We start from the raw sequence: 23,210 nt of genomic DNA, 5'->3' as shown, positions 1-23,210 counted from the left end.
CAACATTCCCTCTGAAGATCCTGGTCCCTCATCCATCACCTTACACCAATCTCCAAGACAAGAAAATTGAATCACAAACAAATTTTCCTCTATAGTCTTAACACTGACATCCTTTGCCAGACTCTAAGCATACTTCATGTTCACGAAGAATGCAGCATGACTAAAGGTTTTGGGGGAACAAACCTTCGCCAATGCCGTCCATCGCGCATTTGCTTTCAGTTCTCCATGTCTTCTTCCAGAACGATTTCTTGGTTTTCATCCTCCCATATCTCCAAGTGCTGGAGTAGATCATTCAAGTCACGCTCCAATTTCCTTCCATGCTGCATTCCTGAATTGGATTCAGCCATCTCCCCAATCTGGTAACAGTGTACGCCACTCACATATAAACCAATGCGCAATCAAGGCCGAGCAGCGAACCCAGTGTTTGCCTTTAACCAGCCCGAATCGCGGTGGGGAATAGGAGCGGAGAAGAATATGACCAGATTGGAGGAACTCAGAGAGAACTCGCACTGAAATTTCAGCGAGAGTGCAGGAACCCTAGGTGCTTACCCAGGGGAATTCTCTTGTTCTATTTTGGATTGGGCTGTTGTTTTTTCTCTGGGCCGAAACCTCGCATAGCCCGGGAAAAAGCACGAGCCGTTGGACCCCATGTGGTCGCATCTGTCTGATCAATGGGCGTTGGGCCAGCCTGCATGCAACGCTCGGGCAAAGCACTGGCCAGCGTGTGGTCTGCTGACCCAGGGTCTGAAACGGCAACAACAGCTTGTTGAGTTGTTGAGGCTTTGACGTGTTTTGATGTGTCACGCTGTCGTCGTCACAGGCAGTGGCGGAGGTAGGAATGGGATCTCCTTCTCCCCCCTTCATCTCTTTCATTCTTCTTCTTTGCTCCCCATTTCTTCCCTCTCATCCTCCCCATTATCTCTATAACTCTATTGATGCATCAGTTGAGCCCCCCGCACCCCACCTAAATCTGGCCCTGGTCACAGGCTAAACCAGAAAAACAGGCCTGCATGATTGTATTTGGGTTAAATCCACTATGAGTCTATGACCTTATAGGAATGAAATGCACGTGACATGAGCATGACACCAGTAATACCTTGGATATGTATATTTTTTTCCCTCTGCTACAGATTAGACTATGTATAAATCAAATTTGATTGTTTTGAACTAAGATAGATTCTCAAATCCAACACAAGTATCAGTATCGACTTAGAGTGGTACAAGCGACATGGATCGTCAAGCATATCAGATGGCCGTTTTTATGTTTCTGACATAAAAAATTTCGAAGCAAGGACATAGAAGTTTGAAACTTAGGGGGTGTTTGGTTCTTTAGTCCGGACTAAAGTTCATGTCACATCAAATCTTCGGAGGCTAATTAGGAGGACTAGACATGAATTAATTATAAAACTAATTACACAGATGGAGGCTAATTCGCAAGACGAATCTATTAAGCCTAATTAATCCATGATTAGCACATGTTTACTATAGTATCACATTATCAAATTATGAACTAATTAGGTTTAATAGATTCATCTCGTGAATTAGTCTCCATCTGTGTAGTTGGTTTTGTAATTAGTCTAGGTTTAATACTCCTAATTAGTATCTAAACATTCGATGTGATAGGAGAATCAAACAACCTCTTAATTTTCTAACTTTATTTCTTAGTTTTCTAGCTGTCTATCTTGCTTTTGTGTTTTTCAATTTTGAGACTTGGATTTTTTTTAGCTATGTATATTCATGTGTGGATATAGAGGCCGATGTTCCATTATCTAAGAAAACACAAGCATCAGGAATGGCATCTACGCATAAGGTTGTTCTTAAAGGATGTTTGGTTCCCTTTGCTTATTTTTAATACGTGTCACATCGAATGTTTAGATACTAATTAGGAGTATTAAACGTAGACTATTTACAAAACCCATTACATAGATGGAGGCTAAACGGCAAGACAAATCTATTAGGCTTAATTAATCCATCATTAGCAAATGTTTACTGTAGTAATACATTGTCAAATCATGGACTAATTAGGTTTAATAGATTCATCTCACCGTTTAGCTTCCACTTATGTAATGGATTTTATAAATAGTCTATATTTAATACTCCTAATTAGTATCTAAACATTCAATGTGACGGATGCTAAAAATAATTAAGAGTAACTAAATCAGGTCTAAGATTTGTGCCTTGCGCGTGGCGCGATTTCTGTGCACCGTACGCGAGCAAAATGACAGCAACAGCAGTCGACCACGTGTCTTTTGCGGTAAACGAGCACTAAGATAAGCGGAGCCATATTTGAAATAAGTTTTTTGTCGACTCAGCTTAAAGGGTAGAACTAGAAACGTCGTGTTGTTGTGTGGTAAAATATGGTTGTAGCCATTTTTTATCTCGAGGAACCCTCTCATTAAAATAAAAAAACAGATGTGACTAATTACGTAGAACAAAATACGTTTGGTCAAAATTTGGTGGGTTTAAAAAGAAGAAATGTAATGGTACAAATAAAAAATTCGATGGGCTTCAAATGATAATAACATATTTATATGAAAATGTATGTCTATTTAAATTGCATATAAAAAATAGGTCAAATTTTCATTGTTAATATGGACTCCTTTGTTCGAAGAGCAGCTGAGCCTTATTCGGCAACTATAGAAGCAACTGTTCATGGTCAGTCCTTTACAAAGGAGATAGGTTAGTTACGTTTATATATGAAAAATCGAGATCTAGTGAGAGATCTAGTGATATAACGCAAGGTGTGTTTGGTTGCTTGGCTAGAAATCTTAGCCTGCCTAGCTGAAGCTTGGCTTAAGCAATGCATTTGGTTAATTTTTGCTTGCCTGTACAAAGTTAGTCTAGTTTGGACACTTTTTATTTAGTTGGGTGGCTTGGCTTGAACAAGATCACCCTCTTGCCGTTGGATATATAAGCACTTTTAGTTTTAATTTAATCCAGAAATAAATCATGAATACGATGAATAGATAGTAGATTAAACTAGACATGTCTACGCAAGATCCAGATAAGTCTATCATTGCAAATAGAATTACACATTCTACCATACTATCCAGTGCTATCAGACTGCAACAGATCATAATAGCTAGTATGGAAGACATAATTTGAGATAAGAGATCGTACGTTTCTTTCTTTATGAAGACCGGCTCCTGGACGACTACCGGGTACAGCAGGCGACGACGATCAGCAGCCTGACGTTGTTCGCGACGACGAGTGACGCCCGAGCGATGAAGAGGTAGACGAGCCGTGGTGAAGGAGTCGATGAAGAACTTGACGAAGCGGAGGAAGCGATCGAGCAGTCGCGCAGAGCGCTTCCCAAAAACCTTATTCGCCCTCTCCCGGTGCAGGATCGCTGAAGACGACGGTTCCGGAGACCTGCTCTCCCAATCGCCGGTGCACGCCGACAATCGGGATGGAGTAGATTACGGTGGCGGCACAGCAGCGAGAGGAGGCAAAAACCTAACTAGTACAGACCACCTTAGGGATACCCTAACCTGGGGGCCTTCCCGTATAGTAGTCTATATTGCATCTTTTTCATGAGGAAGATGGTCCATATATATAGGGAGAAAAAGCCCCAACACCCTCATCTATTAGCAATATGGGACTAATAGATGGTGTACCCCCTCTTTACGCTAATGGGCCTTTGAGATTTATTTGAAATTCTGAAATTACTTATGGGCTAGGCCCATTATTTCAACAATCCCCCACCAGATCTCAAATGCCCATCAGAGATTTTGCCTGTTTCTCACTGCTGTTTATATACTAGTGTTTCAGTGAGGACTGTTAAGTTGAACTCTCGCCTAGAGCTTCAAGCTACATTCATCCACAACTTGAACAATGGACTAAGCCTTGAATTGCAAGTTTTGTGCGAACAAGTTTCACTCAAAGTCGGGACTAGTACCTGGCTGCCTGTAGCCTACCCCGCGGGTGGGGCATATAGGTCGTACCCTCTGGTCTCTTCATGAGCTTAATAAAGATCACCCAAGTCTCACAGACTGTGACCTTACAACAGTCGGGCTCATATAGGTATATTTTTCCAAGATGTTCTGCAGGGCAACATCTTTGCTAATTAAAGCCAGCCTGCCATGCAGTGGTTTGAGAGTGTTGCATCATTTCTCGAGTGGGTTAGTAGGATACTCTCATGCTATCCCATGGCTTGTTCTTCCCAGATCCTACTTCACGGGATCTCCGATTACATAGGTTGGGTTACCACCATGGTGTAGCTCATATGGGTCTCATACCCATCTCCTTTGATGCATTGTCTATCACATTACGTGACAGCCCCTTAGTGAACTGATCTGCCAAGTTCTTATCAGTTGAGATGTAATCCACTGATATTACTCCGGAGTTTCTCATTTTCTTGATAGATTTCAGACGCCTCTTAACGTGTCTTGATAACTTCATATTGTCCTTAGAATTGTTCACTTTGACTATCACCGTTTGATTGTCATAATTCATAAGTATTGCCGGCATAGGTTTCTCGACAATAGGCAAGTCCATCAAGAGTTCACGTAGCCAATTAGCCTCAACTGTGGCTGTATCTAATGCTGCAAGTTCTGCTTCCATGGTAGACCTCGTTAAGATAGTCTGTTTGGATGACCTCCATGAAACAGCACCACCACTAAGAGTGAAGACGTATCCACTTGTGGCATATAGTTCATCAGCATCAGATATCCAATTTGAATCACTATAGCCTTCCAGTACCGTAGGATACCCAGAGTAGTGAATTCCGTAATCCATAGTACCAACTAAATAGCGCATGACTCGCTCAAGCGCACGCCAATGATCATCTCCCGGATTAGAGGTAAACCGGCTCAGTTTGCAAACAGCATATGAGATGTCAGGCCTAGTAGCACTGGCTAAATACATAAGTGATCCAATAATCTGAGAGTATCTTAATTGGTCTCTACCAATTCTCCTCTTTTTCCGAAGTATCAAGCTCGGATCATAAGGTGTGGGAGAAGGCTTACTGTCCTTTAAGCCAAACCGGCTCAAGACCTTTTCCACATAATGAGATTGCGTTAGAGTAATCCCATTCTCTCATTTAATCAACTTGATATTCAAAATTACATCAGCCTCTCCCAGATCTTTCATGTCGAAATTTTGGCACAGAAATGACTTGACCTCTTTAATCACGTCAAGATTTGTACCAAAGATCAGTATGTCATCGACATACAAGCACAATATAACTCCCTCACCCCCACCATGGCGATAGTACACACATCTATCAGACTCATTGACAGAAAAGCCTGCTGATATGAGTGTAGTATCAAATTTCTCATGCCACTGCTTAGGTGCTTGTTTCAGGCCATACAAAGATTTCAGCAATTTACACACCTTGTTCTCTTGACCCTTTATTACAAACCCATCAGGCTGATTCATATAAATTTCCTCATCCAACTCTCCATTAAGGAAAGCTGTCTTAACATCCATCTGATGGACGAGAAGACCATGTGAGGCAGCAAGGGAAAGTAATACTCGAATACTGATCAATCTCGCAACAGGTGAGTAAGTGTCGAAGAAATCTTCACCTTCTTTCTGGGTATAACCCTTAGCCACAAGTCGAGCCTTGTACTTATCAATAGTACCATCAGGCCTAAGCTTCTTTTTGAACACCCACTTGCAACCCACAAGTTTACAACCATACGGTCGATCAACAACCTCCCAAGTTCCATTAGAAAGAATAGAGTCCATCTCACTATGGATAGCTTCTTTCCAATCATCTGCATCTGGAGATGCAAATGCCTCTGAAATAGTCTTAGGAGTATCGTCTACGAGATAGACAGTGAAATCATCACCAAAGGACTTTGCAGTTCTTTGTCTCTTGCTCCTCTTAGGAGCTTCACTGTTAACCTCCTCATGAACTGGTTCAAGTGTTTGTTCAGCATGATCAGGAAGCACAGTAGGTTCAGGAGTTGTCTCATCAATCATATCAGAAGATAGTCTAGACGTACTATGCAATTGTTTCATAGGAAATATATTCTCAAAGAAAGTAACATCACGAGACTCCATCAAGGTATTAACATGAACATCAGGCACCTCTGATTTAACCACTAAAAATCTATAGGCTATGCTATGATGAGCATATCCCAAAAAGACACAATCCACAGTTTTAGGCCCCAACTTACGTTTCTTGTTGATTGGCACACTAACTTTGGCCAAGCAACCCCAAGTGCGTAAGTATGAAAGTGATGGTTTTCTTCCAATCCATTCTTCATAGGGAGTTTTCTCCTTATTCTTCATGGGTACTTTATTCAGGACATGACATGAAGTCAATACAGCCTCCCCCCACCATGCCTTAGATAATCCACTGGTGTCTAACATGGCGTTCACCAAGTCAGTCAAAGTGCGATTCTTTCTTTCGGCAATCCCGTTTGATTGGGGCGAATAGGGAGGCGTCCTCTCATGTACAATACCATGTTCTTCACAGAACAAGTCGAAATCATTAGAGAAATACTCACCACCACGATCAGACCTAATTCTCTTGATCTTTTTCTCAAGTTGATTCTCAACTTCAGCCTTGTAGATTTTAAAGTAGTTAAGAGCCTCATCTTTCGTTTTCAATAAATATACATAGCAATATCTAGACGCATCATCTATCAAAGTCATGAAATATCTTTTCCCACCTTTGGTCAACACACCATTCATCTCGCATATATCAGAAAGAATTAGTTCAAGTGGTGCCAAGTGTCTCTCCTCTGCCACCTTGTGAGGTTTTCGAGGTTGCTTAGATTGCACACAACTATGGCACTTAGAACCTTTGACAATGGAAAAATTTGGAATTAAACACAGGCTAGAAAGTCGAGACATAGAACCAAAATTCAGATGACATAAATGTGAATGCCAAACACTAGCATCACTCTCATTAATACCATCACAAATATAGTTCACAGACTTATTGCAATAATCTGAAAGGGAAAAGCGGAACAAGCCTCCGCACTCATAGCCTTTACCAATAAATTGTCCACTCTTAGACACGACAATTTTATTAGACTCAAGCACTACCTTAAAACCATCCCTACACAAAAGGGAGCCACTAACTAGATTCTTCCTAATAGAAGGGACATGCTGCACGTTCTTCAGTTGCACGATCTTTCCTGAAGTAAACTTCAGATCTACCGTACCAACACCATGAACAGAAGTATGTGACCCATTCCCCATTAGGACGGAGGAATCCCAAGCGACCTGGTAAGATGAAAATAAGGAGGCATCAGCACACACATGAACATTAGTACCAGTATCAAGCCACCAAGTATTAGTAGACTGAAACACTGAAAAAACAGAAGGTAAGTTACCATACCCACTATTTCCATCTCCAGCGCTGGTCACCATGCTCACAGACTTCTGCTGTGGAGGTTTTCTTCCTTTGCGGTTTGGGCACTTCTTTGCCCAATGGTCAGTAGAACCGCACACGAAGCATCCCTCGTTCTCCTTATTCTTCTTCTTCTTGAAGGTAGTGGACTGCTTAGGCTTATTGTTCTTGCCCTTGCCCTTGCCACCATTGCCATTGTGATGTGATTGGTGCACCATATTGGCACTGGTCTAACCCTCAACAGCTTTAGATCGTCCATCTTTAGCTCGAGCTTTCTCCTCAACATCAAGAGACGCAATCAAGTATGAAATAGAAATTTCTATCCTCTTGTGTTTGAGAGAAGTGGCGAAATCCCTCCAGGATAGAGGTAACTTGGCAATAATGCCCCCAGCCACAAACTTGTCGGACACGACAATCTTTAGCAGATCGAGTTCCTTCACCATGCACTGTAATTCATGAGCCTGAGCGACTACAGATTTTTCGTCAACCATCTTGTAGTCATGATACTGCTCAATGATGTACAGTTCAGTGCCAGTATCTGAGCCACCGTAGTTGGCAGTCAGATCGTCCCACAACTCCTTTGCGACCGTGTGATGAAGGTACACATCCTGCAGATGTTCTGCAAGTGCACCAATCACAGCGCCCAAGAAGATTGTGTTGGCTTCTGAATATTCTTTCTCCTTTTCAGGAGAGAAAACCCCTTCCGGCTTGCCATTGGACACCCAGAACACCTTCATGGCAGTAAGCCACAGCGTGGCTTTCACCTGCCACCTCTTGAAGTGCACGCCAGCAAACGGTGCTGGCCTCAGTGCATCAAGAAATCCAGCCATAAAACTAAAGTGCCTATTATAAGGTTTTTGGATTGTTGGATATATAAGCACTTTTAGTTTTAATTTAATCCAGAAATAAATCATGAATACGATGAACAGATAGTAGATTAAACTAGACATGTCTACGCAAGATCCAGACAAGTCTATCATTGCAAATAGAATTACACATTCTACCATACTATCCAATGCTATCAGACTGCAACAAATCATAATAGCTAGTATGGAAGACATAATTTGAGATAAGAGATCGTACGTTTCTTTCTTTATGAAGACCGGCTCCTGGACGACTACCGGGTACAGCAGGCGACGACGATCAGCAGCCTGACGTTGTTCGCGACGACGAGTGATGCCCGAGCGACGAAGAGGTAGACGAGCCGTGGTGAAGGAGTCGACGAAGAACTTGACGAAGCGGAGGAAGCGATCGAGCAGTCGCGCAGAGCGCTTCCCAAAAACCTTATTCGCCCTCTCCCGGTGCAGGATCGCTGAAGACGACGGTTCCGGAGACCTGCTCTCCCAATCGCCGGTGCACGCCGACAATCGCGATGGAGTAGATTACGGTGGCGGCGCAGCAGCGAGAGGAGGTAAAAACCTAACTAGTACAGACCACCTTAGGGATACCCTAACCTGGGGGCCTTCCCGTATAGTAGTCTATATTGCATCTTTTTCATGAGGAAGATGGTCCATATATATAGGGAGGAAAAGCCCCAACACCCTCATCTATTAGCAATATGGGACTAATAGATGGTGTACCCCCTCTTTACGCTAATGGGCCTTTAAGATTTATTTGAAATTCTGAAATTACTTATGGGCTAGACCTATTATTTCAACACTTGCTCCATGAGGTGACACCAGAGGTGGAGATGAAGAAGATGTGGCACATGAAAGATAACGGGACTCAATTGCCGTACTGCAGGCGGCTAGCGCAAGCTGCTGGGGATGATCATTTCTCTCGTACCAGACATGCCTGGCTAAAGCCCCTCCTTATTTAAGCATAGCCTGACTAAAACGCTTAAACATACGACTTAAGGCAACCAAACGCACCTACAGTAACACACAGATTCGGTTAGTATAGGGAAAATCGTAAAAGGTGCTTTACAACTAGCTAATGGGCACTGTTTGTGCCATCCGGCTCTGAACGGTGGGACCACAATTGTAAGTTGCAAAATACCTACGCTCTGTAAACATGTTGGAGACATACTGCCATGCGTCAGGCCGTGGACCCGCAAGAAAACGAAGGGAATCAGTTTTGAGAGATAAAAAACCCCGAAAAAGCAAGGGTTCCTCCTGTTCCGTCGCTACCAGCGCGAGACACGCCCGAATCAGCTAGAGATAGAACACGAAACCTTTTTTATAAACTAAAAAAAAGAAAAAAAATCTAAACAACGAGAATCCTTCGACCCGCGCGATCGCACACAGCCGCCGGAATCAGCGGTGCCGAAAAAGAGAGCGGCGCACGAGCGGCCGCGACACCCCCACCGCGTTATATATAAACCGGGGAACCCGCTGCGCCGCGGCCCAGCCCAGCACCGGCCCATTCACACCCGTCACACTCCTCCCCCCAACCAACCCGCGCCGCAGCCGCCATCCGTGGCGGCATTCCACCGAGCACCTCTCGCGCGCGCATGGCCGCCGCCATGGCCCCGCACCACCTCTCCCGCCCCGCCGCCGCCGCGGCAGCATCCGGCGCCGTCTCCGGGGCTCTCAACAGGCATCGCGCCTTCTCAGCCTCCACCTCCCCTCTCCGCCTCCCGCTCCTCTCCGCCGCCGCCACCAGGCCCGCGCGCCTCTCCGCCGCCGCCGCGGTCTTCACCGCCTCCGCCCCCATCGCCGCGGCCGCGATGGACGCCGTGGCGGATTGGGGGCTGACCCCGCTCTCTGAGGCCGACCCGGAGGTCTACGACCTCATCGAGCGCGAGAAGCGGCGGCAGCGCGCCGGCATCGAGCTCATCGCCTCCGAGAACTTCACCTCGCTCGCCGTCATGGAGGCGCTGGGCTCACCGCTCACTAACAAGTACTCGGAGGGCATGCCCGGGGCGCGCTACTACGGCGGCAACGAGGTCATCGACGAGGTCGAGGAGCTCTGCCGTGCCCGCGCGCTCGCTGCTTTCCACCTCGACCCGGCACGCTGGGGCGTCAACGTGCAGCCCTACTCGGGGTCGCCGGCCAACTTCGCCGCCTACACGGGGCTGCTCCAGCCCCACGACAGGATCATGGGACTCGACCTGCCGTCGGGCGGCCACCTCACACATGGGTACTACACGGCGGGCGGCAAGAAGATCTCCGCCACGTCCATCTACTTCGAGAGCCTGCCGTACAAGGTGAGCTCCGACACCGGATACGTGGACTACGACAGGCTGGAGGAGAAGGCCATGGATTTCCGCCCCAAGCTCATTATTTGCGGCGGGAGCGCTTACCCGCGGGACTGGGATTACGCCAGGCTCAGGGCTATTGCAGACAAGTGCGGTGCCATGTTGCTTTGCGACATGGCTCATATCAGTGGTCTCGTCGCCGCACAGGTACCAACTTGTCCGTTTCACGAGGCATTTAAATTATCGATTGCTTTGCTGCGCAATTTATGTTCGTGCTTTATCAATCTAAATGTTTACCTCGGTTGTGATTACCTGTGTAATTGATACCAAAGTGCATTTTTCCTGAGCACGGCGGGTCCACAGGGCTTGTAGTCCTCCAGAGTCCAGACATATGAAATGACTTGATTCTATCAGGGAAGGAATCAACACACCGTCAGCTGGTGTTACTCGCCTTTAGCTAGATATATAGTTGATGCAAAGTCTTAATTCTTATTTTCTGTTCTGTTCTGCATAGGGGGTGCGAATCCCCCCCCCCCCCCCCCCCCCCAAGGGTGCACCAAATTGGCCCCTCTTTAAATTCAACTAACAGTACTAGTTTTCCAAAATGTGCCACATTTTGAAAAACTTGTACTATTAATTGGACTAAAGAGGGTCAATGGTGACCTTAGGGTGTCCAATTGACACCCCTAGCTCTGTATTTGGGCCAGTGTTATGTTCTGATCTAGAATCATTATACATATTGTCTGGGAATGTCAAAGTTTCTTTCCCACTACAAAGACGTGGTTTGCTGGTTTCTTTCCTGAAAAATAGCTTAGGAGCTGCCAATTTCTTCCATGGGATTTGCATAAAAAAGTTTTAGGAGTAAAGGGAGGAATTTTGCCCCAAGGGAGAAAATAGAATTGTCTGAAAGAAAATTTCTACACTATCTGTTTAGGTGGGGTTGGCGTGCACAGGTTTGGCCAAATCTGTTGACAATTCTAAATTCCTATGATATTTGAATCTCTGAAAAGTATTAATGTACAGAAATATTTCGCATTTATTGCACCAATAACTAATCATTGGCGTATAAACATACAAATGAATTAGTGAGTGCATGTGTTCTGGATAAGAGACCATAGTGATGCTGTTGTTTCCTCAGGGGAATTTTGGAGTGCAAAAATTTCAAAAGGAATTTTGCAAGAATTTCAAGTTTCCATAGAATTGCTGCAGAACTCTTATATTTCATATATTAACTAATCCCTTCACTGTTCTGTAGGAAGCTTTAAATCCTTTTGAGTATGCAGATGTGATTACCACTACCACCCACAAGAGTCTTCGAGGGCCAAGGTCTGGTATGATCTTCTACAGGAAGGGCCCGAAGCCTCCCAAAAAAGGCCAGCCTGAGGGTTCTCTGTATGACTATGAGGACAAGATCAACTTCGCAGTATTCCCTTCACTCCAGGGGGGTCCTCACAATCACCAGATTGCTGCGCTGGCTGTAGCCTTGAAGCAATCCATGTCACCTGGATTTAAGGCCTATATCCAGCAGGTCAAGGCAAATGCAGTTGCCCTTGGAAACCATTTGATGAGTAAGGGCTACAAGTTGGTTACTGACGGAACAGAGAACCACCTTGTTCTCTGGGATCTCCGTCCTCTTGGTTTGACTGGTATGCACTGCAGGATTTGTTGGCATCTTTTGGTTTACCCTTAGCAGGTTGTACAAACTTGTTCTAATGTAGGTTTATTGAAATTGTAGGTAATAAAGTTGAGCTGCTCTGCGACCTATGCAGTATTACACTGAACAAAAATGCTGTCTTTGGCGACAGCAGTGCATTATCACCTGGCGGCGTGCGCATTGGTCAGTATCTCTTTCTAGCTAACAGATTTACAACATAACAAGGCATATCGTGTGGTCTGATGTGCATAAATATGGTACCGCTGCTTTTTTACCGTTATTGGGAAGGAAAGAGGCTATGAGTCAGTAAATTTAATCCTATCACTTGTCATATACTGTGGTCTCTGGGAGTATGCGAGCTGTGAGATGGGCCAACACAAAAAAATGACCTAATACTGTTACATGATTTTTCGTGTAGGCTATTTGCATCTGGTCCCATTCAATGATGTTTCCTGTTATCATTGAATAGGGCCTTTTTAAGTCTGAACGATTCTAATCCTAGTTAGGTACCCTTGGTCCAAACAGCACAATTTAGTTCCTTCTTTTTCTGCTGGACAAATGAGTACTTTAACCTTAAATTCTGGAACTTCTTGCAACATACTAGTAATCAAACTACCTGTTCTCTTTTTTTCAATTAATTATGAAGGGCCATGATATAGCAGTCAAAGACTAACCTTGCATATGGAAGGACTACATTATCATTTTCTAGAATTCCTCTGAAGGCCTAAAGTTTGTTTGTAGTTTGTTGCTGCTCCAGAAAAAAAGCAACATACGATCATTATGGCGTTTGAATGTGCTACAGTAAATTTATTGTTTTTGCGGTTCAGTTACATTTCAATGTCAATGTTTCCATGTTTATAATGATTTATTAATGTTCAGAATGGCTCCTGCATGTTTAACATTCAGTTGATTAGGCAATTCTGTATCTGCATCATTGAGATGTTACAAAAGAACAAAATAGACACAAACTCATTATGAAAGCTTTTTGTAAAGAAGATTTAGGGTGCTACATCCATTCGACCATATTCAAAGCCATTACAGGAATGGTTTCTTTTTCAAATTGTGGGCTCTTGAGTTGTTATTTGTTGACATTCCAATAGCTTAGCAGCAAGTTCATTATCTTCTCTGAACACTTGTTCCAGGTACACCTGCAATGACCTCGAGGGGTTTGGTTGAGAAGGACTTTGTGCAAATTGCCGAGTACCTTCACCAGGCTGTGACCATCTGCTTAAAGGTCCAGGAGGGGCATGGCAAGATTCTCAAGGACTTCAAGAAGGGCTTGGTGAACAACCAGGACATCGAAGACCTAAGGGCGGAGGTTGAGAAGTTTGCCACTTCGTTTGAGATGCCTGGCTTCAGGGTGTCGGACATGAAGTACAAGGATTAGATTACGACATCGGTGCAAAACCCCTTTTACTGCTGCGGAACATTAGTGCTACCCTGAAAGGTGTATCTGAATTTCGGGTGACTAGAGCTAACTGCTCTACCTAGAGCCACCCTTTCTGTTGGTGTGCTACTCGACTTGGTCCGTTTTGTTGGAATTGCTGTGTATGATTAGAGAATAATAATGGTGGAGAGCATGCATGACGTGGGTGATAATCGCTCGCCTTGTTCTTCCAAGAGTTCCCAGTGATGAAACTTCCCTCGTTGGTCGTCTTGACAGGCCGGTCGTGTTAAGAATTTTAGTGCAAGGTTAAAAAAAATAGTTGAATCAAAACAGTTGGCTATAGCATCTCCGATCCAGCGGTCCCGTCCCCTCTTTTGAAAAAACCCGAAGAAAGGGTAAGAGCAGCTTTCTAATAATTCTTTCTTTCTCCAATATTTTGTTATGGTTATCTTAATATTTCTTCCTCTCAACTCTCCTCAAGTAGACGGAGAGTTCGTGTCCTCTCCCAATACCCGGGCCTGTTCCTCCCGCACCTGTAGTGTGCCATGACCGCTCGCTGGCTGCTGGAGCTCACCACCTTGACCATCACCACCCGCACCTTCCCTCTCCGCCACCCCACTGCCCCTTTTTCAGCCTGCCCGAGGGTTTGCCTCCACTGGCCGCCCATCGAGCACCGCTCCCTGGAGATGCTCTGCCTGCCATCGCGCGTTGCTCGGCTGAGTTCTGCTCACCACAAGCCGGATCTAGCTGGGCCAAGCTTAGTAGATGTCCATTCGGACCACCCGATCCGGTCCGGCATGGCCCGTTATTTTTCGTGCCAGGCCTGATCCATCACGACAACTCTGTCATGCCATGTCATGCTGGCCCATGGGCCTCACCGGCTGCCAAGCATAGGCCTGTAAGGCCTTTTCTGTGCTGGGCTGGCCCGAAGAGCCCAGCCATTTTGACGTGCTATGCCGGCCCGTAGCTCGTCAAGAGAAAAAACACTTCACCAAGTTAGGATGAAACATTGATTCACAATTTTAGACTTTGAAGTTCATCAAATATTGAAAATTTCAAGTTCATCACAGATCACACATTCATGATTCATCCTACCTACACCTTAAACTTCAGAACCTCAACCAAAGCAATATGATTGAATTAACTGAAGTTTAACTTGTTCTTTTAAATATGTTCATAAATGTTGAGCATGTGGCTGTTTATTTCATCATGAGGAAAGAGGTATGTTTATGTACGTGGTTGTATGTGGCATAAGTGGTAAACTTACTCGTAGTTGCACCATATCATTGCATCATATTGCATTGCACATCATTTGTGGATGTCGCCGCGGCCGCGACCGTACCGGTACAACATCGTACGTTGCCTGAGGAGGGGTACGATGCAACTCATACCGTGTTGGGTATGGAAGCAGTGGATATGGCATTTGCATTGCAGTTGCACTCATCGTGGTTTATATATTTGAGTATTATGCATCGACAAGGAAGTGGGTATGAGGTCTTGATCATCTGAAGTAAATAAACGGTTGTGGTTTATTCATTTTTGTTCATATGAGGATGACTTTCACAATGATTTGGTTTATCTTATTTTATCCTGTATCTATGTTTAAATTGATGAATAATGAACTCATAGTTTAAATAACTTGTTAAAGTAGTTTGCTTGCTGAGATTTATTCTCACATCCATTTTATCTTCCCAGGTGCTTGAGTAGATATTTTGCTTGAAGGGATGGGATTAGCTGCACGTCTTCACATCTTTGCCACTTTCTATTTATAATAATAATGATACAGTTGTCTTGTTGTAACGAACATAGTGTAGGTCTTGCGGTGACCATTTGTGGTTTCTTAATAATGAGTATGACCATTTGTGGTTTCTTAATAATGAGTGTGCTTGATCTTTGTTATTTGTTATTTTGTTAAGTTGCTCATTAAATGCTAGTGTGTGGTTTATCTTTACATATATCTTTTATGTTGTTGCTTCCATGTTTTACTCTGTTTATGGGGTTATGTTGTCGAGTTTTTGTACTTCAACATGTGGGAAGGATGTTTAGTGACATCTTGGACCTTTGTGGCACCCGGGGTGTTACACAAGCTCCCAAGGACGTGGAGGGTTTCCTGTCTCAATGTATTAATGCTGATCTGAAGATAGTTAAGGTTGACTAGTGCGGTTAGCCACTCTGGAATTTTGCAGATACATAAATCAGAGGTGTGTATTAATCCGTGCAGCAGTCGAGGAGGTGGGGACCAAGAATCCAATGGGATGTGAACCAGACGACCATCCGTTTTCACATGTAAATGCCGAAGGTTGGAGCTACCAAGTTTGCCGAGTGATGAAACTAAGTTATGCACATAGGCTATTTTATGAACATGTGAGTCACTAATGCACCACTTTATACCAAGGGTTCTCAGTCTACTCAAACTTCCCAGCTCCTGCAAAGAATCTAAGGGGGTACTCTCATCCATAGCTATACATGACATTTCCTCCGTACCTTGCATTTTCCCAACACTCTGGGGCAATTTCACACCATCTGTGAGCATCCATTTCAATTGTCGAAGATTAACAATACTTGTCGGAAGTTCTCTTATACCAGTGCCATGTAGATCCAGTATTTCCAAACACTGTAACTCCCCTATCTGTTCTGGAAGTTGAGTAATGTTGCTTCCTTTAATCCTTAGGTACCTCAAGAGAAACAACTTCCCTATATTTTTAAGATAACCACTTTCTAACTTTTGGATCCTATCTAGAGCAAGCATTCAGGGCTGGAAATTCCAAAACTGGCGGCATTTGTTGGGCACATCCAAATATGCTAAGGGATCGGACATGAGCAGTAATCATGGTTGACAGTGGAATCACATTTTCTTGGTCAGTAGTCAATTGAGAGTCAAAGAACCTTATCCTTGGAGACCAATATATGTGGTTCATCACCACTAAAGGAGATAAAATTTTCTTCAACTGCCTTGGATTTGATAAGATCAAGGATCATATCATGCACATGGCCTCCCTTTGCTTAGCCATTATAGCTGATATCTAGTGGCTGGATCATACTTCTATTTATAAGTTCATTGAAATACAGTTTACCTACATCCATTAAATTTCTTCTACCCTCAACCTTGAGGAATCCTTCTGCTATCCACCTCCTCACCAAATCTTCCATTTGGATCTCATAATCTTTAGGATAAATGGCCAAATACAATAAACAGGTCTTCAAATGAAGTGGAAGATCATTATAACTAAGAGATAAAATCGCTCTCATTTCCTCCACATCTGGATTTTTCTCAAGTCCTAAACCAATTGAATTTCTAACAGTGATGCACTCTTCTCTGGTATCTGATTTAGTGCTTAACAAACTGCCTATTGTGATGATTGCCAACGGTAAGCCACCACACTTTTTTATGATTTCAGTTGAAACTTCCTTCAGGTGAAGTGGGCATTTATCCTCAGAGCCAAAAACCCTTCTATAGAATAAAGTTTCAGAATCTGCTTCACTTAGTAGCCTTACCTTGTATGCAAAATCATGGTAAGGTGAGCAACATGATTTGGCGACACTAATGTTTCTTGTTGTCACTATTATTCTGCTACAGAAGGAATTCTCAGGCAGAGCACATTTGATAGTCTTCCATGCTTGTATACTCCAGATATCATCGACTACAATTATATACCTATCGCAGGAAAAGATTCTAAAGGTCAATCGGACCCAATTAATTGAATGCAAATAACATCTGTTATGAAAAGTATTTTTCATTGATATTAGATAGAAGCTGAAGTTCCAACTAATGAATATAAAATGGTAATGGGAACAAAGAGCATTTTTAGCAGGCTGACTGGCTGAGTACAATCATAGTAGCTTACCTCTTGTCCTTGAGAAAGCTCCTCAGTGCATTGATAAGCGACTCCTCATCACTCTGTTTGGTGATTGCATAGTCTTCTTTCTTCACTAAGCCAGTAAAGCCCACAAAATTTTTCTTATATCAGGATTTAGCGACACTGACACAAAAGCTTGGCACTTAAATTGGCCACCTATTTTTTTTACACTTGGTTAGCTACAGTATGCCAGATCCTCCAAAACCTACAATAGAGACCACCCTGACAGAGAGCTCTTCATCGGTGACCAACTTAATAAGATCCTCCCTGGGACCGTCAATTCCGACAAGGTTGGCTGCCTCCACATAAAGGGCAGGCAAACGAGGGTCAATTGACACAACATTTGCGCTACCAGAACCAACTGCCACCTCATCAACCTTGTATCTATCATGACGCTGGCTTGCTACAATGATGCGGGCCTTAATCTCTTGGATCTGCCCTGCAATCTCACGTTAAGCTCCAAAGTCCACCTTTCGGACCCTCCTGCGGAAGAACTCCTTCGCACCACTGGGCTTGCCCAGCTCACAGTGGAGCTGGAACATGTGGCTGTCAATGTAGTCCTCGATGTCGTAGGCCATCTCCCTCACCTGGTTCCTCCACTCCCTTACTTGAGGGTCGAGTGTCTCCACCCCTGCCAACTTCTCCAGGAGCACGTTCATGCTGCTCAGCTCGTCTCTAAGGAAGGCGATGTCGCGGAATAAGCCCTTTTGTGCTTTGTACTCCTCCCCCATGAGAGCGGTGAGCTTGGTGAGAAGGGAGTTCACCGCCCCTGTGGCGGCACTCACCATGATCCCTTCCATCTACTGAACTCCTTCCTGTGCCTAGTGCTGTTGTGCAGAGTCGATACACTAGCAATCAGTTGTTCAGAACCACTTTCTTGCTGCTACCAGGAACCACCATGGCGATGCAGGAATTCTTCAGGTCTCCTTTTTCAAGTCCCAGATTCAGGTCTGCGAGTACTACAAAATCAAAGAGCGACAAAAAATCAAGAAAGGGCCATGAGGCATCAAAAGGAAATGAAGATTGAATGAGGCATCAAGAGGAAATGAGATTGCGTGCGTGCCGTAGTGTCATACCAATCGGCGACGCTCCACTAGACCTTGAGCGCAACCGCGCGCGCAACGAGGCCCCTCGCCGATATGCGCTCGCCCAACCTCGTCGCCGCCAACCATCAGCACCCTCCTCTCCGGCGAGTTGACCGCGAGCCCCGCCCGTACTTCCTCCCCTTTCTTGCCCGATGTACTTCCCCAGCTAGACCGTTGGCGTCCCCCAGATCTGCTAGCGCTACGGCCTCCCAACTCGCTCTCCGTCCGGCACCCCAATCTACTGCGATGCTCCTCCAGGGACCCTGCGGATTCACTGGGTCGGCGGTAGGCTCACCAGCAGTGCAAGGAGCCGCATCGAATCAGAAGATCGAACCCAAATGTTCATGGAATTTTGTGTTAGAAGGAACCCAATGACCCAATAGTTGGTCGTAGGGATGAAAACGGATCCGATACGAACAGATATACGCGGATATAACGAATTCGGATACAACAGTGTCAAGATGGGTCGATTATTATAATCAACCTATTCAGATCTTAGATTTCCAACTTTGAGTATTCGGATACGAATACGAATACAGTACAGATACTCACAATATCCGTATTCAAATATGAACTATCCATTCGAGCCTCTAAACCTCTACGATCGGACGAACGGACGGATAATATCCGTACCACTTTCATCCTATATATATTGTCGCAAAGTAATTGAAAAGTCAATGGTACTAGTATTGTACTAGCCATGTGGTTTTGTACAAAACTATCTTCAGCCAATTTTTAGTCAATTATTGGAAATGCATTGTGGAAAGATATGTCTTGTAAAATTGGTGGTATACTTGAAAGAAGAAAAGTGGTTGTAAATTTGCCGACACCTGTTTGCTAAAAAACAATTTCTATATTATCAACACTGGTAAAATAATTCCACTCAAATTTTACTAAAATATGGCCGTGATAGAAGAAACAGATGGAATAATCTAGCCACTTAAGTTAGCATTCCCTATTAGAAATGCCAGCTTTTCGCCCGATGCCCTAAATCCAGACTCGCGCTGTCGCGCAGCAGTTACGAGGCAAAAGGTACTTAATTTTCTTTCAATTTGATGGGAAAAATAAATTGGTTTGCAGTCAGGGATCACAGTTGGCGGTTTTTGAAGAAATGGGCGTTGGTTCTTTGAACACGTCAATTTCGTACTTCTGTAGCACTATAAATAATTCATTCAGCCACAAGGCAATCCGGCCAAGGCTCCCGTAGAAAATGGGGTGGGGGTGGGGGTGGGGCACAATGGGCATTTCTGGATCATCTCACAACGTCAACATGAGCATGAGCATAATCAGGTTCCACAAAGGCACTTCAATAACAAGTAGTCAAATGCACCAGAAAAGGTTCGTACAACTCGATTTAGGTAGCAGTATGCAGACAACAGGAATCACATGATTCGGCTGCTACAATTATTCGTTCATCACAGGCTTGTTCTCGTTGGCCTTGGGCTTCTGCTCCTTGGGCTTTTGCTCTTCCATTTTCCTGTCACACAAAGTGCAAAAAGTCAATGGTGCGTGGTTAAGCCCAAATTCACTAGACTGAACAGAAAATTCAATTACAATGAAATAGGATTCAGTAAATTATTTGAAGGCTCTGTGAACATAGACAGGGTCATGAATTAAGAGAACAGAAAAACAAATCATTACATTCTTTAACCTTGCATAACCTGTAATGGGCTGTTATCTCAACAGAATCACAACAAAATAAATTTCATGTTTTGATATAGAAATACTACAAACTGTTCCTCAGCAATTGCATCCTGAGAATAGACATGGGCTCACTTGAAGCTGGGAGTCAAGATAAACCTAGTGCTGTCTACAAACTGTGGGAAGCATTTTTTTTAACTGAGCACAGAACTGTTTTGCACACAGATAGCAGCATTCAATTGAGTGCAATCAAGTTATCATTTGACAATTTTAAAGATCTGATAAAAAATCCACCATAGTTTTTATACAATTAGTGACATCATGTCAACATACTCCTAGACATTTTATCACCATCTTCTACACAAAACACACAACTCAAGAATGACTCAATGTGCAGTTTAGGTACATCAATACCCAGGACATGACATGATGTATTATCATGTACCATACAAGTGAAGTACTATCTTCAGCCTCAGGGTAGCTTTTGCTGCTTAATGTGGATTATTCTTTTGCATTGTACTGTCTTTTCCACCTCACCCTTGAAGGCATCGAACAAAAAGCCGAACCGGAGATCAAACCAGTTGAGCTGCTGGATCGATGGCTCGGTGGTTGGACCAGTGGTCTCATTGGTTCAACTGCGGTCCAATAAAGTACATATAATGTGTATAGTCCATTCATTCACAAAGAGCAATTGCAGCAGATGGCTAATCAAGGCACTTTTCCTTCTAATTTTCGTCCACTTTTATGATTTGGGCCTCCAGACTGCTATGTTGGGCCAGCTGGCTAACCCAACAGCGGAGGAATATGCCAGTTTGATCTGGTTTTTTTCTGAACTGATTTTTTCTAAGTCAACCGGACTAGTCAAGTCGCCGGTTCACGGTTTTTCAGATTGAATCAGTCTGGTTCTTTCTTCTATGCTAGGAGGGCTATTTCACTGAGCTCAAATATACTCCGATAGGCTAGAAGGACATGAGCATAAACAACTAAATATTCTACAAGTTTACTATTATGATCAGAAAGCATAATGTGGTTCACCCATTAGAAAGAGGATGAAAGAATCAGTGATGCTTTATCTTTTCCAAACATATTATAAGTTCATACAATTACTATCTTTATAATTGGGTAATCAACAAGGAATCAAGTTACAGCTGTCATCATAAATTAATGGCCCAAAGAGCACTACCCTTTTGATCCACATTTGTAGCCACACAGACCCATTTCTTGACCAGAACACACCCAAGTTGATAATTTGCATTCTTATCATGATAAGACTCAGACAAGTGGTATCAAAACATGCTATATTGTGCAAATGGCATGCTATGTACTTATGTCACATCATTAGTAGATTAGAAAACATCAAAACACCCATGACTACAGCTTTAACACAATTGAGAGCAGACATACTAGACTAGGTTCAGGTTAGATATTTGGACATAACCAGGGCTGCTCAAATTGAACAATGGCATATTTTATATTGCTTAAATTGAAATTTGAAATTACTTGTGCTTGTACAATGTATTGCTATAGTTTCTAGCTGATTTAAGTAATGAGTCACAACCACTGATAAAAACTTCATCAAATAGAATTCTAAAAAACATGCTATAATCATCACTGTCTAAAAGAAATGATATAATGCATAACCTTGTATCCAAACAATAACCATTATCAAACCAAAAGCACAGAAGAAACATCCACACAAAATGTAAGAATGCTTGGACAAGTTTGCTAAGCATAGCTTCTAGGTTATGCAATAATGAAAAGAACATGCACCCTACTGGTATTTTTTGAGCTTGAAACTTATGACACTAGCAATCATGCAAAAGTAAGGCACTGAATACATACTAAGCTAATATGTTCCAGAAATTATAAATCCAACTGAATAAACTCATGATACTAGTAATCATGGCAAAAGTAAGGCATTAGGTGCATATTTAGCTAATATGTTCCAGAAATTATAATCCAACTGAATAAAGTAGGCTCAAATTTGAGGTCATGCTTAGAATTGTGCTCTATGTTCACATGCACTTCTTCGAATGGTTCATACGGAAGGTAAACAACTACCTAGCAGTCTACACCTTCAATGAGGGAAATAAGAGAGCTGAGAATATGTAGATCTCATTGTTTTAATGACCTTGATGCAAACTGTTGCACCATTCATTCCAATTGAAAGAATTAGTTCTCTGGATCAAGAAGGGCAAAAACATGCCTCTCGATGACTAGGTACAGCAACAAAGTGCTCAACAGAGTCACAGGGGGTTGAAAGATTGACACATTTTTTTGTTATATTTTTTACAAACTCCCAACCATTTGAATTATGGCAATTCCTGATGTCCCAATCAGCTACTCTTCTGTGGTACAATATTCACATGTAGTTAAACAGTTTTTAAACTGTTGTCAGACCATCTGCATAAACCCAAGTCAAGAAGTTTGAGACCTTTCTACAGAATTCGCAGTTAACCACCACGCACTGCGCATTCAAATTATTCGTATGGAAAATTCAAAACCAATACAACACTACTCATTAATCCGCACGATAGCAATGACGAAATCCCTACAAAACTTTCATCTGCCTCCCAATAACTCGCACTTTGTAATGATGCAATCCCTACAAAACTTTCACCTGTCTCCAATCACCCCCTACCAGCTCAATCGAGTTTAATAATGCCGTAAATCCTCTACCCCCAGGAATTGTGATAGAAAGACACTTCCTTATCCGAGACACAGGACACCCAGCCATTCTTGGTAGGAATGGGAAGAACAAAACGCCGCAAGGGAACCAGCAAGACAAACAATCTAGGGCTTATATTGCAAAGGTTAGTGAGGTTCAACAGCTCCCGTTGAAATCGAATCCAGCAACCAACAAGGAAATGGAAATAGAAGGGATTCGCACAAACGGGAGCCTCTGGTATGAGACGGAGGGATGGGCCGGTAAGTACCTCTTGTCGGAGGCGCCGCCCTTCTGGCTGAGGAAGGAGCGGAAGAGGGGTGAGTTCACGTCGTAGATCATCTTGCTTCTCCTTTCTTCGCCGCCGCCGCCGCTGCCTGGAGCTTAAGGAGCTAGGGTTTGCGTGAGGTTTCGATTGGAGTCGCGAGGAGAGCTTGGACACGGGCTCACGTCTCCTACTCTTTTGTACACTG

General features: G+C 43.5%; 1 protein-coding gene and 1 non-coding gene across 2 annotated transcripts; one reads left to right on the top strand and one right to left on the bottom strand.

The window, feature by feature from the left end:
* The first annotated feature begins 9,651 nt into the window (after positions 1-9,651).
* On the top strand, positions 9,652-13,728 carry LOC101783340 (serine hydroxymethyltransferase 4). Its single transcript, XM_004962514.3, has 4 exons — positions 9,652-10,655; positions 11,704-12,094; positions 12,184-12,285; positions 13,245-13,728. The coding sequence occupies exons 1-4, from the start codon at positions 9,762-9,764 to the stop codon at positions 13,487-13,489; spliced, it is 1,632 nt and encodes a 543-aa protein (XP_004962571.1). The 5' UTR covers positions 9,652-9,761; the 3' UTR covers positions 13,490-13,728.
* Positions 13,729-15,691: 1,963 nt separating this feature from the next.
* Positions 15,692-18,831, bottom strand: LOC101784703. Its single transcript, XR_002676740.1, has 3 exons — positions 18,423-18,831; positions 17,335-18,305; positions 15,692-17,144 (listed from the first exon to the last, which is right to left on the bottom strand). It is a non-coding gene; the product is annotated as an uncharacterized LOC101784703 (transcript).
* Positions 18,832-23,210: the final 4,379 nt, after the last annotated feature.

This window comes from Setaria italica, chromosome III, assembly GCF_000263155.2.
Source record: "Setaria italica strain Yugu1 chromosome III, Setaria_italica_v2.0, whole genome shotgun sequence".
NCBI classification, from domain to species: domain Eukaryota; kingdom Viridiplantae; phylum Streptophyta; class Magnoliopsida; order Poales; family Poaceae; genus Setaria; species Setaria italica.
Note: the sequence above shows the minus strand (reverse complement) of the source record. Positions and strands in the feature narration are given on the sequence as shown.